Source organism: Parus major, chromosome 2 (genome assembly GCF_001522545.3).
Source record: "Parus major isolate Abel chromosome 2, Parus_major1.1, whole genome shotgun sequence".
Lineage (NCBI taxonomy): Eukaryota > Metazoa > Chordata > Aves > Passeriformes > Paridae > Parus > Parus major.
Window position 1 is genome coordinate 137,861,853 of NC_031769.1, and position 19,415 is coordinate 137,881,267.

Genomic DNA, 19,415 nt, shown 5'->3' on the forward strand with positions numbered 1-19,415 from the left:
AGCTCAACCACTGATTTCAAGTAATCTACTACTTTTTACCATCCAAGTTTTAGCTCCCTGTAGGTTTCAAGCTACTAACTCTATTATCTTGCTTATCCAGCACCCTGTTTGATCACCTGTTTTAAAGATGATTTTATTGCTTTGTAGTAATAAAGTTTGTTTCTTATTCAAGGCAGTTATTAACTATAAATACCATCCATAAAAGGTCAAGAATTTAATGAGAAAACATTATTTCTATCAGTTTGTCTTTCCACAGGGTGGGATGAATTAGTGAGGAGATTGCTCTAAAGGAAAAGAGCTGATGAGTAAGCTTTCTGTTCTCCAGCAAATATTTCCACTAACATTCTATGAAGGGTGGAAAAAAGCAATTAGTCCACCAGAGAGATATATATAGCACTAGCACAGTTCAGAATTCTAGATGTGTATCACTCATAGGATCAGCAATGGTGTGTTTGGAGTGGATTAAGGATACAGAGTGTCTGGTGGATTGCAGGAGGGAGCCTGAGCACTGCTGGGTGCACAACCTGCCTCACAGATATCAGCTGTGCAGAATGACAGCCAGGTTTCAGTCAGAGACAGGATATCTGAGTTTCACCAAATGCATTCACTCAAAGATTTCAACTGCCTTAAAACCTCCCACTGGCTTATCTAGTTTGAGAAGTGTCTGGATAGAATAACAGGTGTAATGCCAAAGCAATACAGCCCTCAAAAAAGTTAACTATCATTAATTAATTAAAAATTAACTGTTATACTATTACTATACAACTATTCATGTAACAAACAAAGGAAACTCTCCTTTATACTGAAAACAAAGCAAACCCAGGAAAGCTGAGACAGAATAATTAGAAATCTAGATCCACCAGTCTGCTACAGAGGAAGAACTGAAGGATTTGGCCACTTTGAAAGGTATAAACCTCCAAACATAAAAAGTATTACAAATCTGCTAAACAAAGAAAGAATAACCCAAATAAATGAAAAGGACAGTATAATACTAAATTAACTTTATGTAATGCAAATCACTGAAGCTGCAATTTCTAACTGCCATTATCTGCCAGAAATCTGTCAGGACTGAGTATCAACTACAAGCATTTAAGAAACTGTCCAGGGTGTTTTTTTTTTTCATGGACCTGCAATAGTCAAAAAGGATAAAAGCAATATTAAAAGAATGCAAACATCTCACAAACATAAGCTATGCATAAGGAACGGCAAAACAGAATCAGCTGAAATATCTCTACAATAATCTAAGTTTCCAAAATTTGTAACCACAAGATGCGTGCAAAAAGCACAATTAAGATATCAGGAAGAAGGTAAAGCAAAATAAATGACTTTCACTAGCAATTATGGCTGAAATAAATTAAATTGAAGTCACTGAAGTGTTAAAGACAAATTACCAAATCCCCTTACTGCCACTCATTACTTCAAAACACTGGTATCTGATCCAATTTGCAAAGCACTGATTAACAATGCTCAGCACATCTTCATATCACATGTACTTGCTGGGATTAAACAATAATAGAAATCTCAGTTTATTATTAATGCAACTGTCACCACTCTTCTGGTGGACACTATTTCAACCTAGTATTAATGAGGTAAGCATTACATTTGTATGAGAATTGCTACAAAATGTCAAAATACGTGGGAAAAGGGTACCTTTTGTGTAATCAACAACAGCCTCCAGTGCTGCTATTCGGACATCGACGAAGTGCCCGTACTCTGCGTACGACTTGAAGAGAGCAGGATCACTTGGGACATGACCATTCTTCTGAAGCACTCGAATAGCTTTTAAACAGCTAGAAATGGCAGAAGAAAATTTACATCAGCTTTATGGAATCAGCCAAGAAATATAAAATTACTTTCTTCTAAATCAAGTAATGCAGATTTTCTGAATTATGTTACCCACATTAACATGATTAACATGTTACAATTAAATTCACAGCATTAACATACAGCTCTTATTATCTGTTAATTAGGCAGAAACACAAACAAAATTTTCCACCCTGTCAAATCCATTGCTTGGTTTCAGAAGAGCCATGATAACTTAGAGAAAACACAACTCAGATGATGCTGCATGCTCTACAGTAATTGTTAAAAGGCAAAACTTTCATAAATGCTCTTTTTAAAGAGGCATGGGTTCATTGATTATGACTGTTACTGAAGGTCTACACTGACAAAAATTAATGCTGAAAAGTAAAGCAATCAAGACAAACTTGCATTATCAGCTTTTGAAAGTTAAAATGAATTTGACATTTAAGATTAAGACATACAAGCCAAAATCTCAGTAGTGAACTACAGAAAGGTAAATAAAACCCAAGCAAAGTAGTGTCATTAAATCATACCTGACTGTGATAGTATGTCTGTAACTGGGAAGAAGCTTCTCCATATTCAGAAAACGTGTAATTTCTTCAAGAATAAGTCGTACATCAGGATTTAGGTTATCCAATGTTCGAACTTCATTGTTCACACTGACTGCAGGAGTCACAGAATTGGCTAGGGCATCAATGAGCTCAGCACGATAGTAGTTGTCTGAAAACTAGATAAAACCAATTATTTAACAAAGAAAATATAATAATATATGTCCTTTGAAAGCTAAAAAATGCTTAAGTCCCATTACAGAACAGATCTTAAAACCAAGATCTTGAGATAAACTCATAAACACACGAGAAAGGAAAACAGGAAAAAAATGGTTCTGAAAATCATACCATTAATCCAGCAAGCAACTTCATGAGCTTCTGAAGTGAACAAGCTCACTGCTGCTTAGTGAAGAAAATCTTACTTCTTCATCCAAACCTCTTACCTGGGCTCATAGTTTCACCCTTTCCATTAATGCTGTCTTTTGCATCTGTTGGTTGTGTTAGTAAGCAGCAAAACATATAAAAATAGAATTTACAAACAGCAGAAAGGAGCACTGGGTTTGAATATTAGTTACTTTTACCTAAACAAACACAACATCTGTCAGATCCAGCAGAAGATGTCAAACTACTGATGCTTGCATTCATGTGTCCAACTCACTACCCTTCCCCACCCATCATCCTTATTTCAGTAACAAGCAGCACATGTCTTGTTACAGTATGTGTTCTACACACAAGAAAAAATGAAGTTTAAGACACATCAGACTGGTTCCACTTCATTTTGGATACTTAAATGGGAAGATGATGCTAATCTCCTAGCTATAGAGATGAAATTCTGTATCATCTCAGGATCTTAAGGGTCATTTAATCATCCAGAAGTGGTCTGTGTGGAAAGGAACTTCAGGTGACATTTCCAACACAGATGGTTCAGCTAAGTGATGGAACAATATAAACCTGTGGTTCACCTGTTCTTTAACCAAATAAAGACAATCCAGTTCTGTGAGCTAGAACTGATACTTAGAACACAGAATTCCAGAGTCCTGTATAGTTTTAAAAAAATATTATTTCCTTTCATTGCTCTTTCAAATACTCCTCTCAAGGTAAAATAAACATCAAAAAAACAGTGCTTAACTTCTCATGCTACATATTCTCCAAACCCTTGGGTCTTTTGAATGAAAAAGAGTATAGCAAGAAAGTATGTGTGCAAATGAAGACAAGGAGGTCCTTAGTAACAACAAGCACACAGAGCTTTGAAACATTCAAGTGCCACCATAGAAATGTCAGCTACAGAACATTCTCTAACATTTACCACATCACCTTTTCATCAGCTCTGAGCTATGTGCTGTAGTGGCATCCAACAACATACAGTGTACTAACTAACACTTTTTTCACTAAAAAAAACCAATCAGTTAGAGATTAAAATAAACACAGTATTTACCTTATTCTTCCTGTTATCATTATACTTGATTAAATCCAAAATAAACATTAAAACTTCCTTAGGACAAAGGTTGTGAACATCTCTCAGAAGGGCCATGGCAACAGGCATAGTCTGCATAATAAAATTAATAATATCATTCTTTACATTATTGAAATGATAGCTACAACCCTGAAAAGAGGCACATCCTGCAAATCAGCAATTAACAAATTTACAATGGCAGGTGTCTGAAAAGCTGTATTTACAAACTTTTTGAAAGTCAGACCATATTCTATATAATCTCCAGATCAAATAAACTATTTAGTAATTGCTGAGTTAATTAGTCACAGTACAGACATTAAAAAAAAAGTATATCCAAAACCAGACACTCAAGACACTATTAAAAAGGTATCAAAGGAAAAACAATGAGATGCAGAAAATGATGATGGTATTTTGAGTAGACACTGAATTTGAGTGTTTTCATGTCAACACAATGTCTAAGCTTCCACTTTCCCTGAGACATATAGACCCAACAGGGTCAGCGAAGCCTCAAGAATTATTAGCCAGACAGCTGTTACTTTGATTAGGTATTTATTTTAGAATGAGCTAAGCAAATCTCTAAAGTCCACTCAACATAGATTTAAAAACCTTACTCTAGAACTACAAACTTGGTGCACAGGATTAAAAATGGACAAAAATGTAAGATTTAGTGGTAAAGAATGAACAATCACAAAAAAAGCAGAAAAATAAAAAAAGAAGGTGCAAGAATGACATGAAGGATGAAACAGTTTTGGACAGAATGAAAAAAAAAAAGACAAAATTTGAGTCTTCTATAAAATAAGTAATATGTAATCTATGTAGTAAGAATGCAATCACCCAGTCAAGTGAATCTTGAGAGAAAAACATAATTAATTTTGTTATCCAATGAACAACCAAAAACTATAGGTTACAGAAAAAAATACTGTGCTAACACCAAAATAAATAGTGGCACATATGAAAATATATGATATATATGAAGTTGAGAATAGAAAGAAGAGAGCAAGAAGGATTATGCAATGTCTTGAACTAAAAAGCCCACCAATTTAAGAGCTGTAAGATTTTACTTGCATTATGGTATAACTGCCATTAAAGAATAAAGGCAGTTGTTGAATTCACATAAAAAATAAAACCAGTATCTCCCTTACAGTCCTATTTAAGAATGAGGTCACAAATACTTGCAAGTAATTATATAATAATATATAATTCTCCATTCTCCTGAATAAACTGCTAATTTAATTTCACCTACTGAGAAAAAAAATGACTAAGAATCTGTTAATTGATTTTTTATATAAGATGGAACAAACTGAAGCCATATGAAAAAGTTACTTTATAACTTAAATTACAAAGCAACTGAAAGTTACTTTGATTTTTATTAAAGAGTAAATCAGGTTTGTGCTATCCATGTTCCTGAAACTGGCAATTGTAGGAACATTTTTGCATTTTTGACAATTCTTTTAACACATTTATTGAGAAAAAAAAATTTTACCTTTTGAAGAAAGTAGCTCTGAAAATTCATGAAGTTGTTGGTCTTCACAATGTTTGGACAAGTCTTACAACAAAACATTCGGGTAAAGAGTGACTTCATCGCTGGTGGTCCTGTCCACGTACTTACCATGGAATTTGCAATCTGAGTAAGTAGGGGGGAAGGAAAATCATATTAACATGACCACTGCAAGTTTAGTTTGGCTGTAGAAAAATACACATTTCCCATAATCAAAAAGGATAATTGCCAAGAACATTTTCTCCTTTAAATAGATACTTACTTTCATGAATGTATTATCTTATATTAGCTAAGTTTTCACTGTCATTCCCAATATATCTTCTCTACATTAAAGGTAAGTTTTATGGAAATGGTACCATTTGGAAGACATCTGCAACTAACTATCCTTCCATGATAAACTTCTGTTCGTAATTATTTTCTCTTTTATATATTTTAGATGAAAATTCTGTGTTTACTAAGCCAAGTTCTCTGACTCTACGGAAGCCAGTGATGGAAGGGGACTTTGCAATACCAACTTCCCAAATTTACTCTGCCAGTAACCTCAGCCTACACTTTAAAACAGGCCTCAGCCACCCTAAGAATTAAAAGACCACCCCTAAAGTTAAAGACAAGGTAGCTCCATCTAATTGTCATTTACTGTAAGACTGTGCACTGAGAACAATTTATTGCTATAGTCTGCTCTGCTGTAAAACAGTTAAGGTTCCACAAAGACAAAACTGCTTTTTGTGCCCTCCCAGCATTCTGGGTTTCATACATTTGCTGTATGGAGCACTGAATGCCTGCAGACAAGAACACCTATGCCTGCTGATGGTTAATCTGACCTGAGGTGTGTGTGCACACAAACAAATGGGACCAATGCACCCTACAGGAATTCCCACTGTTACAGACCCACCACAAACTAAGGTAAGATCTATTCTTACATAGAAAAACCTGAATTTGCTGTTTTCCTTCTAAATTATGTAACTTGTTTCAAAGACTATTACACACGCAGTAAGGGAAGGAAAAGCAAGAACTATCTGAACATGCACAGCAATCCACTTCACCACTGCTTTTGTGGAAGAGCAGTGCTGTATAACCAAAAAACATTTTTCCATGAAGCCAGGCTTCAAAGGAAAGTCAGAGAGGGAAAATACTGCAATCGATCTTGAAGTGTTTGAACTAAAGATGCAGGTACAGCTTTTTCTGAAAGCTACAATAACTCTTTCTGCAGAAAAAGATTAATCCCACAGAATCCTTATAAAGCATGATAAAGAACTTAAAACTACAAATATGAAATTCATGTAGCAGTGTCCAATAAAACTCAATCCCAAAATATCGAAGTGTACTATAAGATACTCACTATTCCATAAATATCAGGATGTACATTTTTTATTAACTTCTTATGGTAAGCATTTAATTTCACAAAGTCTGTAGATGAACAACTATTTTCAATTGAAATCAATAATAGTTAAACCATCATCTTTTCAGTATTGTTTTGGTTTTATCATGTGTTGTGACTCATATGAATTTCTCTTTACTGAAAGAATCTAATTTTTCTACTCATTCTACTGAGACATTATACATTCTGAACTAAATGTAACTGCACATTCCCCATACAGTAGCACAAATGGCATGCCTTGCATTATTTTTACCTAAAACAGCAGGAGGCACACTCCATTTCTGCATCATTCAATTCAATACAACATAAGAATGTAGACTAAGGTGTAACTCTCATGCACATCTATGAAACTCCTCAGTGTTTGGAAGGGAGAAGTTTGTGATGGTAGTGTTCCTACTACAAAGTTCGTAACACATCACCTACACTGCAATGGATCTGAACTGGGAAAACAGCCTGTGTGCCCTCAGGAATTAAGAGTGTGACATTATTTTCTCCTTTCTCTGTATTTGTTATTTGTCCTGAAGGACTCAGCACAGAGTGTGTTCACACATATCTCTTATCAATGAGAATTTAATATGTCACCTGTATATTCCACTGCTGAGAGACTGAAGTCCTGTTTTACAATGAAGTATACCTAGAAAGTGTAGCTAATTCAGTTTGATAATTGCACTGTCACATATAATTTCTCTGTATCAACATGACTTCACTGAAAATATTTCATAACAGTAACTGCAACCCAGCTAGAAACTGTAATCAACAAAAAAGAACCCTCGTCCTGATTAATCATGAGGGACTTGGCTTTTTTCAATAAAGAATACAAATCCTGAATATTTACAGCCTGAGAAAATGAAACTCAATGACAACAGGAAGGTATTCTCATTAATGTCCTGATTAATCAGTAACAGAATGTATTACACTTTCCTCCCAGGTAACTTATTTAAACTTATCTACAACTTTGTTCTGCCATGCTCCTTCACCTTGATTTAATGTCACAGCCATACTTTTTGCTTGCCTTATTATTTTTTTTTCTGCAAGTCAACCACCTTATCCACAGACCCAAGATTTTCCATACATAATTACATACAATTACAACTGAACAAAACTGGCAATGATTATCTCCAGCCCAATTGTCTAAGAAGTAAAAGTAAAGATAGAAAAAACAACAGCATTTTAATGTTACAACAACTGTTTTAATATTTACCTGTGGAATATACACTTTTAGATATTCCAAGTGAATTTGTTATGAAAAGTGCATATTTTAAGTCAGATACTGGCAGCACCAAGACTAGAACATACACTGGCAGTTTCACATCAGTGTTTCATAATATTAAAACAGTTTGCCAAAAACACTGGGATTTTGATTTTCGAAATATAGCTGAAGGCTGTATTTCTGTATGGGAACTAAATTATTCCCAACAAGTACAGAGCACAAAGCAAGCTATATGTCAATAATCTGCACTTTAAAAAATTGTCAATCATGTCCATAAAAGTCACCAATACGCCATTTTAGAAATTTTTGTTCTTTTGGGTTTCCACCCACTTGTCTTAAAATTAGGGATTTACCAGTTTTCATTCTCAAGGCAACTATTTGGCATTTTAATATTTAATTGTAGCCCAACTTGATGGCTTTCTGTGACCCTATTCAATCTGAAACGATATGGAGCAACAATCTGAAGCCCGATTAGAAAAAGGTGAATTTCAGCACTTCAGAGCTCTCAACAGACTGGCCAAGGAACTTCCCACTAAAATAATAAAAAATATACTTTGGTTCTGAAAAAAATTAAACAACAGTCTTTTATTTCTGCCACTTAATGAAATCTGGAAAAATCCCTTGTGGTTTTCATGTCTGACATCTCAATTTTGACAATTATGAAAGCCTTCTGCAGTCTCCATTTACAGACTAAAATAATACAGCTTTCCTTTCAAATCAGTCATGTTAAAAATACTTGGCAAATACATTTAAGAAGCTAAATATCGAGCCAGTTTAGGAACTGTGCTGAGTTCTGACCCATTTTCAGCCATCTACAAAGTCTAGTGGACATCCTCCCTCACTCCCATCCACACAACCTCACCTTTGCAAGGCAGAAGCAGGCCAGCATTCTCACCCGGTAGAAACATTGCTCCTGTTCCAGGATGTCAGTCAGTGCAAGCCGGGATGCCGGAGTAGGGAACTTTTCCAATGCCAGAATAGCTTCTTCTTGTGCCACCACATCTCTCTCATATCGCAGCTGATACTGCCACATGAAATCAGACTGTTCAAACTCCACCTTTCTCAGTACCGACATATCGGGATCTATCCTTATCCAGAGCAAGGGGGAATCGGCACTAAGACAGACACAGAAAACATTAATAGCTTACAAGATTTCAAGACTATAGAAATTCTAAAGAACTTCTAACTTGTTTTAAGTTATTTTTAAGGTGTTCAAATTCAAAGAACCATAACAAAATACATGTTAGAGAGAACTTTTCAAAGTCTCCTGCTCCAGGAGCAGTGGAGTCCAAAGTGGACAACAGAATGACCACACCACAGATCAGGTTATCAGATAAAGTACAAGTGTCTTGCATAAAATCCTATCCCAGCTCAAAGGTCATTCTCAGATCACTGAAGTCTCAGCTCAGGGTAATGCAGCAGGGGCCTGAGCATAACTGGTCAAAATACTGGTCAAAAATATTCACAAATATTTAGGGTAATTATCCCTCAATGCAATTAAATGATTCATATGTCAACTATCATATGGAAATGACATCAATTACTTGCTCAATGTAAATATAAATATGTCTTAAAATTTTTTTCTCATCATGTATTAGATGAGGTTAAATTTATGAGAATCTGCAACACTTTTAATGAGACAAGCAACCTATCCTTCTTCAAAGGGACACCACTGGCTTTCAAGGGCAGATTATTTACTTCCCTCAGCCAGAAAACAAGATACCAACACCTCCACTGCTTCTGAGGGCACTACTGGCTCCAAGTCAAGGAGGGTAATGCAAGTACTTACATTGATCAACAATTTGCTTTGAAAGACCTTAACAGTTCCAGTTGAAATTAATGTCAGTGTGGATTTCAGTGTGAAGCATTTCATCATTATTTTTAATCTAGAGAAATTCTTTTGTAATTACAGATTTCAGGAACTTGTCTGTATTAGTGGCAGTTAAATGGTCTTCCTCAAGATCCAACAAGAACGGCTCTCACCTTGTTTCAAACAAATTCTTTTTTACATTTTACCTATAAAATCACCTGCAAGGTACTACTGGAAATGTGTTAAGAGTCAAGTAATTTATTATCACCATACCATGCTCAAGATTTTTTATAAAATCTGATTATATTGTTTAATCCATACTTTTTACACTTGCCAACATTTCTCCAGCTACAGCAGAAGAGTCTCAGTAAAGACAATGTGGGATAGTCTTGAAAGATGTCAGTCATATAATAAAGTACAACTTTATTATCCAATCCTTCAAAATAGCATGCTTCAGACAAGGGGAAGATGGCTCAGACTCACACTGAGAAACTCCAACAAGCCAACTTACTCCATAGCAGAAAGGTCCATATCCACCTCTTCTCCATTCATTAGTGGAATCTTTTTCTTCTTATTTCTAGTGAAAAAGAGAAGAGGGGAAAAAAAACCCCAAAACATTACCTACCAGACTGGCAAATATATGTTTATAAATGAAGTTTAAGAATGCAAAAGTACTCTGTGTTTCACCACAAGAAAAAATAATGCTCTCTCCAGCAAAAAATATTCACGAATTTGAGCTACGCATCCATTTCTACAATTTTTACAATTACATATAAACACAGAAGTTTGAGAATTCAAGAGTAATTACTGAGAATTCAAATGATTAAAATGCATTAGAAAATGAAGAGACTCTATGTGGGAAGTATGTTACTTTTCTTGCTCCTTAGGTTGACCTAACAGTCCCAGCACTCTCTTCATTCGAGGCACTCCTCTGGCCTACATTTGTCTTCCCTCTAACTTGTGATTCCCATTCAAAGGCACTTAGAATAATTTGATTAATTAGACTCTTCATTCAACTCATTCTACATAAATTAGGTCTTCATAAAACTTTTATAAAATGACTTATAACTGAGAACTGTGGAAGATTTCTTGGTGTCCTTAAACAGTACAAAATTCTCCACTTACATCACAGGAAAATCTTGTTTAGTAATATTAGTAAGAAGCATAAATTTATCAACAAATGTCATGTATGTTTTCATAAATCCATAATAAAAATACCTGCAGTTAGTATTTTAGCTCTTACCTTCTGCTTTTAGAGTGGCAAGGTATATCATGTTTAAGGCTGTTTTCTTCAATCTGCAATGTATGGTTGAATGAGCCATCAAGTTCTTGCACTGTCACTTTAAGAGGACCCTTCAAGTTCACAAGATTTCATTATTAACACTGAGCTTATGCTTATTAATGTACACATCATACTTGTACATGTAGGTGAAATATGGAAAATGGACCTTACCACATATTTCTGTGTCCCAGGAGATGTGTAATCTTGTTTTATTTCCAATTCCAACACATTCCGTTTTCTATTAAATGCAAAGCTGCCATAAAATTTTACCACTCCACTCTGATCCCTAATAAGCAGTATAGGAATTCTAGTGCACAATGCAATAGCTATAAAAAGCCATAATTCTCAATTCTTAATACTTTAAGCTTTATGCTTCTTTATTCCTAGAATTTCCCATCCCAAGAAAATCTGGAAATTAAATCACTCATGTTCATTCACGAAATTCAGGGGGTTTACGTTCTTTAATTTTTTTTTTTTTTCTTTAAATAGTTCTTTAATGTCTAATCATGTCTCTTACAGAGAAAAACTGAAGTGCAATGAAAACTACCTAGTATGAAGAAATTAATTATGAAAAACTATTCTGGACTCCACCACATCCAGTGTTCTTGGCATACTCTCAGAAAAAGTAATTGTGTAAGACTTCAGTAATTTCAGTATGGTTTTACTATGTATTTTAGCAAAATAAAACTAAGGAGAAAGTGTAGACATTAGTTTCTGTTTTCTACCCACACTACATTTAACTCCACTATTTTATTGCAATTTTTCAAACTGGGCTATGTGACCATTCACATGTGTGTGTATATGAGCTCACATACACATGAGAATATACAATAGGAATAACAAAAAGTAACAATCTCACTCTAAGTTTTTGCCCAGGCAATGATTTCTTCATGACAATTTTTCCTGTGAATAATTTCATCATTCATTTCTGTATGACAGCCATTACTACACTTTACTTATAGTAATAAAAAGCACTAAAATGAAGCATTTTAGTCTAATGCACATTCTCACAAGTATCTGACAATATGAGACAAAAGCAAGGGAGAAAAATCTGTTCTTTCGTGTCCCCACATTCGAGGGAAGAGCTTCCATATTCAAAGACATTTCTTATAATACAGGGGATTATTAACCTTCCTCCCAAAATCTGGCCATTTGGCTAAATACCTCAGACTAGTTCTGTTCATTGAGGCTGCCTTCATGAAGCTCTGGGACTTTGTCATCAGGTATAGTTTAAGACATTTTTTAGTGGTTTCTTCAGCACAAGGTTCCCACTCAGCATCAACACAGCCCTTGCTAATGGCATAAGACAGCACTAGTTAATAGCAGTAACATCTCCCAAACAACATGAAGACCTGTGATCTTAAAAGGTGGAAAATCCATTGTCACAGGTATAGCAGTGTTTGAAGCATGGTAGGAGGTTGCAATCATGGGATTAAATACAGGTTAGAGTTAACAGGATCAACCTTGGGGCCAAAGTATGGAGAATGTGAAAAACATCCCCAAGTGTGTGAGGTACAAATCTTTCTTCCTTACAGAACAGATGTAATTAACAGATATAATAAGCTCAGACAGTAATGCTGACATTTAGGTGTAGCTGCAGTGTGAATACAGAACTCTTATCTTTCTTAAGTGCTTGGCACAGCAAAGCATGGAAATTAGAATAATGTGTATTTATACTTTATGAACACTTCTTAAGCAAATAAAGTACTAACCTCTCAAATAACTCTAAAAATACTAATTATACAGTGCTTTTTAGTTAAGATATTGAGATGCATAAACATTGTTAAGTCAGCTCAAATTAAATACCTACTTCTGTTGTCTGTTTCAAGAGTAAGGTATGTTTTTACTGTAGTCATGTACAATTCTAGCCTGGAGTCACATTAAATAAAACTAACAATTAAACCCGTTAAATGGAGCCACGTCAAATTTCCCCTCCTATCTATCCAAAATAAGAAACCCCATTTCTTGACTAATATCACTTAAATTTGAACAATCAACACACAGAGGTTTATTTTACCTGAAACTGTGCAATTAACACAAAATAAACTGCTAAAGCATATTGTAAACTAATAGTCTGTGCTTTATTTCATGGTGATTTACTGGAAATCACATATTAAAATGCACCAGACTATAGCATTTTCCATGTCCAACTTCAGCATATTTCTATGGGCAGTGTCCTCTGGAATCCTTTTAGTATAATTTGGCCTTAAATTCCAGCAGAGTTCCTGTACTTATTTCAAAGAAAAACTTAAAATAATGAAATCCTTTCTAGTAAAGAACATGCAAAAAAGCCAGCATAGTTCAAAGGCCTATGAAAAGATTGTGAACTTGTGGCTCACATATATACCTAATTCACAGAATAATGTACTTAACTGTTTTATGCAAAGATATTTCATACCCTTCTTCACATTCCTTTGATAGTGCCAATTAAAAAGCCAAATTCATTCTCCACATTAACAATCCAGACCAAGAATAAAAAGGATACACCCACTGCTTTATTAAAGGTTGGATGTCTTTGCCTGAGACATTTGAGATAGATTTCAAAAACCCAGATGTGGAAACCAACATCTGACTCCACATGTGTGACTGGAACTTCTGAGATGAAGCAGTACTGGCCAGACTCAACAATTTGTTGAAAACCTAAAATGATAAAAAGTTATTACTTTCTCTAAATGCTTATATATAAGTATTTATATATATACATATATTTATACTTCAAATCATAAATAAAATAAGCATTTCTGTTTGATTTCAGTTGAATTGCAACTAAAGGCCAATAAATTCACTTTCTGATAACTGGCTTTAAAAAAAGGTTTTCAAAATAAAGACATTATGGGAAATTGTTTGCTTGACCATATCAGAAATTTTCAGTCTAAATGTATCTTCCTCGAAGTTACACATAAATATGCACATACAAAATCCATTAAAAGATCATCAACTTTCAAAAATTATCCACAGTAAAAGAAAGCACTGACTATATCTCTTTTTTCAGAAATTCAACATTCATCAGATTCTCTGCAGTATCTTCAACCTGGCAACTACCTATAATAGCTCTAGTACAATAACATACATGTTTTCCTTAAAAATAACCCCAAATCAAGGGAAAAAACTCCAACCTCTCAAAACCCCGAAGGTGATATGAAAATATCACTCATTTTTAACTGTTTATTTGTAGCACTCTATTCTTTCTAAGGTATGTCACAAAGGATAATTAGTAAAGAAGGGAAACTGCAGTTCTGCAGAAGTTCAGTATTTCAGAATAAAATTACAATCTTCTATTCAATGCTCCTTCTAATATAAGCATCTAAGTTTCATCTAGCACTGAAAACTATATAATGAGACAGCTGGAGCTGGATTTTCATTATTGTCAGTATTTATAATTTCATTAGATTAGCTCACACCAACACCAGTCAGGGACAGTAAAACATGTTCTCAGAGTTAACAACAAATCAAAATAACCCAAACCAATGTAACATCTTAAGATTAAAGAGAATATGCAGCATATAAAAAGTATTGTAAGTTATGCATAAGAGTAACAGCTAACCTTATCCTAACCCAAATGCCCAAATGTTCATTCAGTCCTGTTAAAATTGAAACGACAAATGGAATCCTATGATGACCTGCTCTTCTCTGAACTCTACTTTATCAACAGAAATGCAACTGAAGAGTTTTTTATATTCCACATAATCATCTAAATACCTACCTGTAACATGAACTCCATGCTAATTCTGTTCTCAATCAGTCTCATAACGAGATGTGCTTTACACTGGAACATAGTGTAATACTCCCAGGACAGTGTATGAGGGTGTTTGATAGAAAAATGTAGATGTGAAGCAGGACTGGAAAAAAAAATAAAAAAACCCCATCTAGTTTGCATTTTATTGAACAGAACTTAAAATGTACTCCAGCAACCAAGCTTAGAGCAGCACCAACAATTACTTAGGATATTCTGTACTGTTTTAGTTACAAATTATGGCACACTTAAAATGACCACTCACTTGCCCAGAGAGGTGACAAGGGAGTATGTACCTTGTATCCAGCAAGTACTGTACAGAGATTAATGGCACATGATAGCTGCTCTGTAGTGCTGTAGAGACAGTGGGAGCACCAGCAAAATGATCAAGGAACCAGTGCCTGAGTCTGGAAATTACTCATGAATTAGCAATCTTCCTGCTCCACTTCTATTTAAGAGTAACTGTATAGAGTAAATATTTTGCATTTAAATAAATAATTGTTGCAATTCAAGAAATGCAGTTTTACAATTCATAGAACACTTTAATGTGATGGGCCTAAGAAATTCCTTTCCTTTTATTTTAGTTAGTAACTTTATCTTTCAATATTTTGGCAAACTTGGTATCTTCTAAATCAGGTAACATGCTAAGACAACTACGCAGGTAATATTTAATCCTTGGGAAAAATAAGATTTTTTTTGCCTCCTTTTAAGGAGACTTTTATTTGAGAAGTAGAAATTATTTATAGACTGACTTAATTTTATTGATGACCCAAGTCTGTCGCAACTGTATGTTGCTTTGCTATGTTTTTTAATATTTTTCACGGGACATTTGAGTTTTCCATGAATGAATAACATCTGAAGAAACCAGGTTTGCTGAGGTTTGCTTGCAAATGTTCTAGCAAGACAGTACCAGCACTTAGCTCCTTGTCTGCAGTCCTTAATATTTCAGATGGCAAGAAGCAAGGTAGCTGCAATACCTAAATAACTTTTCCATCCTTCTATTTACTGGGAGAATCCCTTGACTTTGCTCATGAGTACCTGTTTTAACATCTTAAAAAGATACAAAAAGAGAAGTATGTCTAAATTTAAGCAAGTATTACCCTTCTTAGGTACAGTAATTTTGTTTAAAAAGAAGTATGTAGATTAACTCCTTGTTTGTAGTTGATAAGCAGTTGCTGAAGTTCCCCTTATCACAATTCTCCTGTTATTCTGGATACTTCTCTATTCTGAGGTAGGGAAGGATTAGCAACCATGAAAGAATTGAAATTCAAGGAGGGAACGGACGTTGTGGCTCAGACATATAATAATTTGGTGTCAGAATAAAAACTATTTATCCAGCTCCAGATCATACAGTTGATTGACTTACATAAAATTCTTTTCTTGCAAATTACAACTGAGCCAGGACCCACAATCCCAAGATCCCTTTTTATATTTACTAAAGTGTTGATTGATTTTGGTACTGGTTACATTATTTAACTGCAAAACAAACTGAGACAAGTTTGCATTTGACAGTTACATTTTGTAGTTCATTCAATATTAATATATTTCTTCATATTATATTTTTCTTCAATCATTGTAATTCCACAGCTTTTATTGAACTGGCACCAAAACAGCATTAAAATGTCCAATATGGACCTAGAACCTTTGTTGAAGCAGAAAGTGAACCAGCTTTTCCACAGAATTTCACAATGCTCATGCTCTTGAACACAGTCCAGCCATTCAGTGTAAATCCAGTTAGTAAGCTTCTTCCATATGAAATATGTCTATACTAATTTCTGTAAGTTTTTAATTTTTACAGTAGGGTGGTACCAGCACACTCAAAGGCTGAAGAGAACCACAGTCTGAGAGAGTAGGACACAAAATGAAAAGGTTACGCACAAAGCTTTGTTCTGAAGCTTTCATCCCTGCAGAAGTTAATTTGCAGTTTTCTTTCCTTCATTTTCCCAGGCTCTAGGATCTTGTTTTTTACAATAAGCACTCTGAAGTGCAGTGTTTGTGTTACACCAGACATAAACAGGAAAAATCTGAGACCTCTGTTTTGCACACAAATTAATTCATGTGTCTGAAGGAAGTTGGGTTTTTGTTGTTTTTCTTTTTTTTCCTTGATGATTTACTATGATATTTTACTTCTAATTTAGCTGAAAAATTAGATCATTAATTAACACAATTTTTCTTCATGTTATTACTGATTGGAACTGCTGTGCTGCAAATGTTTGGCAGGAAACTGTATCGTAACAAGCAGAACAAGGAAATGAAATGCATAGAATATAGTGGAGAAAAATGTTCTAAGGCCCCTTTACGAAAATACTTTCCTTAAATACAAATTATCTCCTAGAGTCATGAACTTATCCGTTATTTACATACAAGGGAACTCTGCAATCTACAAAGAACAGCAAGTTGTAATTCACATTTAACGGATGCTGTGGTTATTACTAACAAGCTGTAATCCAATGAAGTCGTAAAATAACTGTAGAAACAGTTCCCAGCAATATATCACAACAAAGAAACACATCTTTAAGAGCTTTAGGACAAGATTTTGTCAATTATTTGTGTCCAATTCTGGAATAGATATAGTGAAACTAATGAAACTAACAGTTAGAGATTTTGATTTTAGTGAATTTCCTTCTTTAAAAATGTGCCCCTTATCTCTAATTTCATCTGATCTTATTACTTGCAATTTAGTGATTATCACTATTCATTCAGTTCTAAATCCAGAATTTAAACTTTAAATTAACACAACCTGGATTTGCACACAATCATATGCAAAAGAACCACTGTTATAGGCAATTTTGGTTGTATTTTTCATAACAGAGGGACTTCTGCTGTAGTAAAGAACAGAAGCTGACATAGTAGTCTACCTGCATAGGCTCAACCTTGCAATTAATTGTGCACATGCTGCTTATGTGCTTCCAAAAAAGCAACTCCTTGTGAGGCTCTTATAAGGAGATCAATTTATGCAAGTAAAGAAAAACCCAGCAAAAGCTTGACACTGAAACCCACTATCAACTTACTGATCTGACATGTAGCAATGCTTTTCTACCTCCAGTGTTTAGTACTACTCAGTGGGTAGTACTAGAGTATTACAAGAGAGGGAAGGAGAATCATTCTAAGCTAGACATGCTGAAGCTACAATTATAGGGAAAATTAAAACCCAGACGGTTCACACTGGAAACTAATAGTGTTTCACAGATTACTGACCTAATACTTTTCTACCCCCAATATACTATGAAATCTCAGTCTAATACTACAAGGTGATATATGAGATCAGAAAGAAAAAAGATTAAAGAAATAGAAAGCTGATGACACCATAAAAAAGCCTGAAAATTACTAACCACTCCAGAAATAGCTCATGTCAAAATTCTGGCTCCATGTTCTCTCTTATTCTCTTACTAAAAAGCAGTTTCGTAACAGCATTAAAAACATTCATTGTACTTAATTTCCTTTGAGATTCAAATTGAAAGAAAAATAAAACAATAGGTATTACAATATACTCAAGACATACTTTATGAGACTGGTAATACATGCCTTGGGCAGCTTGAGATCTTCAGCCTTTGGCCTTGCACTACACAGCACACCCAAGGCATATATTAATGTCCCCATAAAAACATACTCTGCAATGACTTGCAGCTTAAATAAACATACTTGTCTTTCTCTTTTCCTCCTCCGAATATTGGATGCAGTAAAACTCCTCCAGTCTTCAGTTCATATGCCACAATTTGATCTAACTCCTAAGAACAACATACATAAGTAAACATAATTTTGAAGAGCAGAGAAATTATTTAAAGAAGACAGGAAAGCTTTTAATATTACGCAAGTCATACCTCCTAATAAGCTTGTTTGCAAAAGGATAAATATTTTTAAATCAGGGATGTTCCTCAAATGACAAATAATAATAAAACAGTAGAAATTAGCAGTTTATACATGCTTAGGGGCTGCACAAGGGGCTAATCCCCAACAGTGCTCAACTACATTAAAACCAGAGTAGTATTATTCAATAAATAAGTTGCCTTCAACCAAAAGAAACAAATGTGATCAGCATTTCATGCAATGGAAAACAACTAGAGACACACACAAACAAATAAATATAATGTATTAAACATAGATATAAATAAATACTAATGTCTGGCCCAAGCTCTGCACTGAGTCTGAACTTGTGTGATGCCATGCCCAGGTTAACAAGCACACTTTAAGGCAGGATGTTTTTAAAGACTCACTGTCACCCAAAAGTCAACATGAATCAAATTGTGTCAGCTTAAGCACAGGAAATGAAAACTGATGCCACACAGTGTTAAAGATTTTTGAAATGTTTACATATGTATTGAAATTTATTGATACACATCAGCTTACACACTTTCATATATTGGTAATACTTTAGAAAAAGGGCAGAACTGGAGGCTGTGACAGTAGCACCTCTCAATTCTACGCTGACACCTTTAGTTTGGTGTGGACAGACGGGGAACAACATGAGCAACTCCTGCTGCAGACAGCAGTGACTGTTCTCTGCAGCACCCACACCTTCAGCACAGACAACACAAGCCCGGTGAACTGAATGAGCATTAGGCAGACAAGGACATGGTACTGGGTCCCCAGGTGAGTAAGGGATGTAAACGGAGCATGTGGGGTTAGGATTTACTTTTTGGAATATGGAGAGTAAGAGAATGTGATGAGAGAAAGAAGATAACACAAATTTTTGTGTATAA

General features: G+C 34.7%; 1 protein-coding gene across 5 annotated transcripts in view; it reads right to left on the reverse strand.

The window, feature by feature from the left end:
* TAF2 (TATA-box binding protein associated factor 2) overlaps positions 1–19,415 on the reverse strand; it is a 58,274-nt gene that overhangs the window by 21,618 nt on the left and 17,241 nt on the right. For all 5 annotated transcript variants that reach the window (XM_015618026.3, XM_015618024.3, XM_015618029.3 and 2 more), the window contains exons 10-20: positions 18,358–18,443; positions 14,686–14,821; positions 13,468–13,622; positions 11,154–11,268; positions 10,944–11,053; positions 10,212–10,277; positions 8,753–9,005; positions 5,288–5,428; positions 3,787–3,897; positions 2,337–2,530; positions 1,651–1,790 (exon numbers count right to left, since the gene is read on the reverse strand). In XM_015618026.3, coding sequence (XP_015473512.1) covers positions 1,651–1,790; positions 2,337–2,530; positions 3,787–3,897; positions 5,288–5,428; positions 8,753–9,005; positions 10,212–10,277; positions 10,944–11,053; positions 11,154–11,268; positions 13,468–13,622; positions 14,686–14,821; positions 18,358–18,443 — 1,507 coding nt within the window. The remainder of the gene's footprint in view (positions 1–1,650; positions 1,791–2,336; positions 2,531–3,786; positions 3,898–5,287; positions 5,429–8,752; positions 9,006–10,211; positions 10,278–10,943; positions 11,054–11,153; positions 11,269–13,467; positions 13,623–14,685; positions 14,822–18,357; positions 18,444–19,415) is intronic.